We start from the raw sequence: 6,495 nt of genomic DNA, 5'->3' as shown, positions 1-6,495 counted from the left end.
TTTGGATTCGACTCGAGGACTAGCATTGGCCTTTTATTTATCCCTCCATTCGTATTTAGGGGCGGAGCTACATAGAGAAAAAAGTTGGTCCCTTCTAATTTTAATTTTTTACATATAAATTATATGTAAATTTTAGTTTAGCTTTCCTTAAAATTTTATTTTAATCTTATTTTATTGTGTAAATATTTTTGACTCCCTTCTAATATTTTATTCAGCTCCGTCCCTATTCGTATCGAAGACAATTTATTGCCTCCTCTTAAACCAAGTATAGGAAGCTTTTTGAGCTTTGAGAACATGTCAAACTTGAGTAACCAGTTTCCAAATAATTTAAGACATGCAAGATTCTTTAACGTGAAATAGAATATACCTTGGAGATTATTTTTCTGAAGACTCAAGTGATTTAAAGTGATGGTTAGATTCTTCATCCAAGTTAGAATTCTCCGGTTACACTAGAAAAAGCCAATCCTAACCACTAAATTGGAGGAAAGGTTATAAGTTATAACATCGACCACGGACTTTCTTTTGTAAGTAACAACAATTTGCTCAAGAACATTGTGCATTTTAAGCTTCACATACATGTCAAGTCCTAGCTGCCCTTCAAGAAAATGCTCAGCTATAATTAAAGATCGAGTTCTACCTAATTATTTCTTTTCTATATACTTCAATCAAGATTTCTTTTTTTTGAGCAACTACCATATTTATATTTCTATTTATTCTACTAACTCTAACTACTGAGTCTAATTCTAAGTACTTCAATCAAGATTTCTTTTCTATATACCGACTCTAATTCTAACTACTGTAAAATCAAAGACTATTACACTTACGTGAATATTGATAATTACTAAGATATTTAAGATGATGAATCTTTGGTATAAATCATAATCATATTCTGCTGGTTGCCGAGTTTCACTTGAAAAGTGCAAGAAAACCGTATACACAGTCTACATACAACTTCAATGGCCACCACCACCGCCGCAACACAAGCCAACCAAGTCCATTAGCGTCGCGTATAACAACTCAAGAGACAAGTGACCTAGGAATTTCCTATACTCAGATGCACCATCATTCATGTTCATGTTCATATGAAGCTTTTGTTCCTCTGCAAAACTGTCCGCCATCACCAACCACCATGATATACACCCTTCAATGTCTTCTGGGTCCACATTCGCAATCAGGCAAAGTGTTTCGCCCTGCTCCAGCTCAAAACATAAGCTTAAGAAGTCCCTGTTCGCTTTTATCCCAACCATCATAGCTTCATGGTAGAGCCAATTAATGATTTGGCTTGCAACCTGCGATCGCATTCTTAATAAATAAGAAGGAAAGAAAGACAATTGCGAATTTGCAATGACAACGATTCCTTTTCTATTAGTTTTACCTGTTGCAAAATAACCACGGCGAGATCAGCTATGTTGCAGTCGTATCTGTTTATCGTGTGGGTTTCCTCGGCCTTTCCCTTGAAAAGGCCCGATACATTAGGAGAACCTTCTGCTTTGACATTGATGCAGTCATCATTTACCAAGACCTTGGTCCAAAACTGTCGCTTCGAAGCATTTTTTTCATTAAAATCTGATGTTCTGATAATGGACTGGGGAACCTCCATGTTTAGCGTCCAAGATGACGCCCGAGAATTCCATGTGGGATTAGAAATTAACTGGAGATATGGGACCTTGCATGCCTGTAAATACCAAATACTTAACTAAACATCATGTCCATTTAATAAGCACCAAAAGTCAAATTCAAAAGAGCATTACCACATTTTCCAGCTCCTTGAGAACTTTGATTGAAAATATCCTATGAGCCAAAGACATGAAAAAATGACCAAGAAGACCTGATCCATCCTTTGCCTGTGCACCGGACAAACGACTTCCGGAAGAAACTGGCTTTTCACTACCTCTCCCAAATATATAATCATGAAAAATCTGTTGAATGTAAATCTCATAGCAGGTAGAATGATGAAATTGCTCTTCCTTCTTCCAGGTGTTATGTTTGGCATCACATTCCATTTCATCAGATGATTCTGGTAAATTTGCATTCTCAACATCATTATTGGATTCACCCTCAACTGCAGAACGATCTTGATCAGAGGGTACTAATGACAAGTACACAGATGTTCCTTGACCTAAGCTTAACTGTAAATAATTTTCGCGTATTCCAGTCACAGTGACACCTGTAGACGCATTAAATGCTTCACGGTTGACCAGATCAAACACCTTGATGCAAAAGTACCAACACAATAAAGCATCAGGGAGATGTCAAAGTAGTAAATTCGACAAACTAGACACACAAATTCAAAAACAAGAACTTGTGAAAGTAAAAATCCACCTGCTCATTGAATATTGCCTTATGTACTTCACGAAGAAGTGAATGTGTCTTCTTAACACACTCTTCATCATTCAAAGGCTTTTTGTCAGTTTCTTCCATATGATGCTCATCTGAAAAGTCGGATTTGTGTTCTTCTGATTTCCCCAGTCTTTCCTCTGATTGTGCACCAACAAAACCGAATTGGAGAGAGTGGCATGAATTGGGAGAGACATTTATTGCCAGCATTCCAGCTGGATTATGATTGACACGAACAGTGGACGTAGAAGATGACCGATATATTGCACCCTGGTCATACGAGGTATCAAAGAGATCAAAGGTAAAGCCTTCACTTCCTGGAGCTATAGCTGCCTGGCGTTGCCGTTTTACTTTCCAATTTTGCTGCAACCTGTGTGCATATATCAGGATATGGATTAACAAGTCATGCAAGGTAGGAAACAATCATCTTACTGCCACAAAAAAAAAAAAAAAAACGCAAAGACGAGAAACGAAAGAAGCTAGTAAAAATCATTCTCCTCTTTAATTCAAGGCTGAATTATTGATACAAGGATCTTCTATGTTATTTAACAGCTTTTGAAGAGAATTTTAACATGGTTATTAAAGATCCAAAACTTCATGTTAAATTTCTTGTCAGTACCAGAGATTTACCTAATAAGAGCACCATAAAACCTTGCTTCTCGAGCAACCTGCCGTTCAAAAGCTTTGGCAGATTGCTTGAAATATTTTCCAACATGCTGCAAAGAGAAGAAAGTTTGCAAACTTGATTACATGTCCCAGATTCCAAGTAAAAGCTAAAGAAGCTGTGGCTGCTATTGACAAGTTAATGAAGTTATACAAGACTTGGTTGCCCCATCGCATACTAGTGTGAACATAAAAAATTGAAAATCAATGAAATTGCAATTAAAAAGGCTAAAAGATAGAAAATTTACACGGTAACATTGCAGCTTGGTGGCAGCAGATACAGCCAGGTCGGACAAAGCTTCATTAGATAATAGTTTCGGCCTTGTCATGCTAGCCACAGTTACCGCATCGTTTGCTTCCACCTAAACACAATAATTAGAACAAAAATATCTATATTGTTAGCCTACTCACAAGTTGCAACATATACAACCGCATTCTAAAAACAATATCACAGAGAATATTTAAATAGCAGCCACCATCTAGAGTAGATATTATACATGAAGGATTTCGCTCCATGAAACAATATTTTTCGTAATGAACTTGTGATTGTTAGTTCCTCTGGCACTGTAACTTGCCATTGAAAGTGTTATTTCAAAACTTCATTTCATTCTTAGATGAACAAAACTAACACAATATCTTCTTCAATTCACAAACTTGTTCATCAAAAACATGCTCCGAATGCCTCAAGTAAATCTTACATTATTAGAAACAAGTATTTAGAGAGAGAAAAAATAAACATATCACAAGAGTTCCTAGAAGTGATGTTCATTTACTCACAGTGTTGATGAGATCTATGATGACAGAGAGCTCCTGATGAGCTAACTGCAAATTCTCCACCATGCTCTGCCATTGCCATGGAGTTGAGGCCTCCTTTGAGGCCTTCTTCTGCTTCTTGTTCTTCTCCTCGTCATCCTTCTCAACTGCCCAAGCGAAATCAATTCGCCTAATGAGCGAGAGCCGCTTCTCATCATAATCCACATCTCTATAAGAAACCACACAAAATTGAAGAAGGGTGTCACGTTAGCAATTGCAAGCACAAACTAGGGTTTAGATTGCTACTAGCTCTACTTTCGAAAACGCTGCCAGTACAAAATAAGCTAATACAGTAATACACAGTAGCAAAATAGGGGGAGAAAAAGTATGAAAAGGAGAAAGAAGAAGATGCATACGAAGGGAAACGTTCAATTCCATTTTCTTCGATGGATTCCAAGCGCTTGATCGGAAGCTTGTCGATGGAGACTTGCAATTGTGTTCCCTCCTCCATTTTTCTTGGAAAATAAAAATTTCCCAGAAAATTCTACAAAACCTTATCTCCAAGAAGGGGCATGAAAGTATGTCTCAAGTGAAATCTCAAATGAAAATACCTTCAACATAAACTGTATCACCAAAAACAAAAAAGGGAAATAAATAAACCACCATATAATAACAACAAAGCCTTGTGCCCTTGTCTGACTAAAATAAACAACCAATGCAAAAAGAGAATATCAATCATAACCCAACAACCAGAAAAAAAAAAAAAGGAAAATGTATATTATCTTTTCAAGACTCAAAAATAATTATTATTCACAAAATACATCACAACTCATTAATTTTCAAAAAATTAAATCTGTGAGAAAAGAATAAATCGATCCTTGACTTTTTGGTCTGTGGATATTTAAGTCACTAAGGATTTAAAAATACATTTAAGTCTGTGACCTCCTTAAAATTTGGACACATCGATCCCTGAGTCTAATTTGTCTAATTTTAAAAACTCTCGCACGTGTGCATCCGTAACAACCAGGTCAATACAACAGAGCCACGTTTGATTTTTTCGTTGAGTCTGACAGACCCAAGTGAACACGATGGATCGATATGTCCAGGTTTTGAAAAGATCAGGGGCTTAAATGTATTTTTAAATTTTCGAGGACTTAAATGTTTGCAGATCAAAAGGTCAAGGACCTATTTGTCCTTCTCTCTAAATCTTTTAAATAGTAGTAGCCAAATCCAAAAGTTAAAAAAATGTTATGTTGACCTAAAATTTTCTTTTTCAGTTGGAAGAGGGTTATGCTAGCTTAACAAAAAATTTTGGATTCAGTTCTAGTTATACATTTGCATTAAATCCAAAAAGTAGAAACTTTGTATATCTATTAATTAAAAAGTTCTTTTTCTTCCATATTTTACTTTGACATCAACTAACATAAATACGGGTGAAAACAAAATTGGATCAGACCAATTTTGGACAAATCCAAGATCCAAACTGAGCTCTATAATTTTTTCTTTTTTGGATGGACAAAAACCCCTATACAAAACCAAAACAAAACAAAAAAGATATATCTATAAAGCATAGTTTTCCAATCTTTCAACATGTCTTGATCATGCATTTTAGACCAAAAAAAGATCATGCGTGTTAGACTAAAATGATGCTAGTCTTTATCATCATTGTACCATAAATAAGGACACAAAGAATCAGAAGACACACCATAAGGGTGCATTAGTACCAATGAAACATTTCAGTTCATCGCACAAGTTCAATGGAATTTAAATTACAACAATTACTTATTTTATTGAACTTTCTGTTCATAAGAAACCATGGCAGTAGATCACCAATTTTCACGCATAGAACAACATATATAATACAATTTGGCAAGCAATATTACATGAATAAGAAACTAATCTAGAATTCCTTTTTCTTCTAAACTATCATCAACCGTCACTCACGACTTGGTCATAAAAAGTTAACACAAATTGATTTGTATACCCAGAGCAAAGCCTCAACGAGTGTAAAACAATGCACCTTGCTGTGTTCTGTTTAGACCAACTAGACAAAGCTTTTTCACTTTTAACTTAATATAAGGCTATATAACCAGCTCACCTAGTCAAATTACGAAACCTAATCAAAGATTAGTACTAAGGCGAACAAAATGTACATGTTCAACAGTTCAAGTAATCATGTACTAACTACTAATTTGAAATATTAACAGTGCTAGAACTCCAACCAACCGTCTTCCGTGTAAAATATCATCCCAGGGAGAAAAGACGCCTTATATGCATTATAGAAAAGGAATTTAAGGGTAGAGAACAAATATGAAACATGGCGGTGACTTGCATCGTGCCTAGAAGCAGAAAAATGAAAAAAAGAAATGTAAGGTAAAAATGAATCGTACCCAAAAAAGTTTTGAATGGGGGTTGGGTTCGGTGGACTTGAGCAGCGGAGAGAAAACCTAAGGCAACGATAACATCTTCCTCTAATCCCTTCTTCGTGAGCTGGGGAAGGTGGAGAAGAGAGTGAACCTGCGAGGTCACCAATAGTGGGCTGGCGACGCAGCGGTGGTGGCTGAAGGCGGCCGCGGCGGCAGAAGAGGAGTTTAGGGATTTCAGATTTGTTTTGTTTGAATTCAGGAGAAAAGAAAAGATACTGATGGGTTTAAACCGGTTTTGTGCGTGACACTTATTATAAGTTGCTAGTGTTTAAACCGGTCGGACGAGCTTAAATTTTAATTTGAGATGATAAATTAA

The 6,495-nt window shown here is 36.2% G+C and overlaps 1 protein-coding gene across 3 annotated transcripts; it reads right to left on the bottom strand.

Annotated features, from left to right (window-relative positions):
- LOC107618452 (mediator of RNA polymerase II transcription subunit 17) lies at window positions 752-6,418 on the bottom strand. Of its 3 annotated transcripts, none has more exons than XM_021112761.1 (9): window positions 6,144-6,418; window positions 4,170-4,306; window positions 3,778-3,982; window positions 3,249-3,362; window positions 2,968-3,053; window positions 2,323-2,707; window positions 1,752-2,210; window positions 1,376-1,675; window positions 752-1,289 (listed from the first exon to the last, which is right to left on the bottom strand). In XM_021112761.1, exons 2-9 carry the CDS (start codon window positions 4,262-4,264, stop codon window positions 954-956), a joined length of 1,980 nt encoding a protein of 659 aa, XP_020968420.1. In that variant the 5' UTR covers window positions 4,265-4,306; window positions 6,144-6,418; the 3' UTR covers window positions 752-953. The 3 variants fall into 3 exon arrangements, with proteins under 3 accessions (XP_020968420.1, XP_016176020.1, XP_020968421.1); XM_016320534.2 differs by having other exon boundaries at window positions 4,170-4,376; window positions 6,144-6,417; XM_021112762.1 differs by lacking the exon at window positions 3,249-3,362 and having other exon boundaries at window positions 4,170-4,376.

This window comes from Arachis ipaensis, chromosome B09 (genome assembly GCF_000816755.2).
Source record: "Arachis ipaensis cultivar K30076 chromosome B09, Araip1.1, whole genome shotgun sequence".
NCBI classification, from domain to species: Eukaryota; Viridiplantae; Streptophyta; class Magnoliopsida; order Fabales; family Fabaceae; genus Arachis; species Arachis ipaensis.
This window is presented reverse-complemented; position numbering and strand designations above follow the sequence as displayed.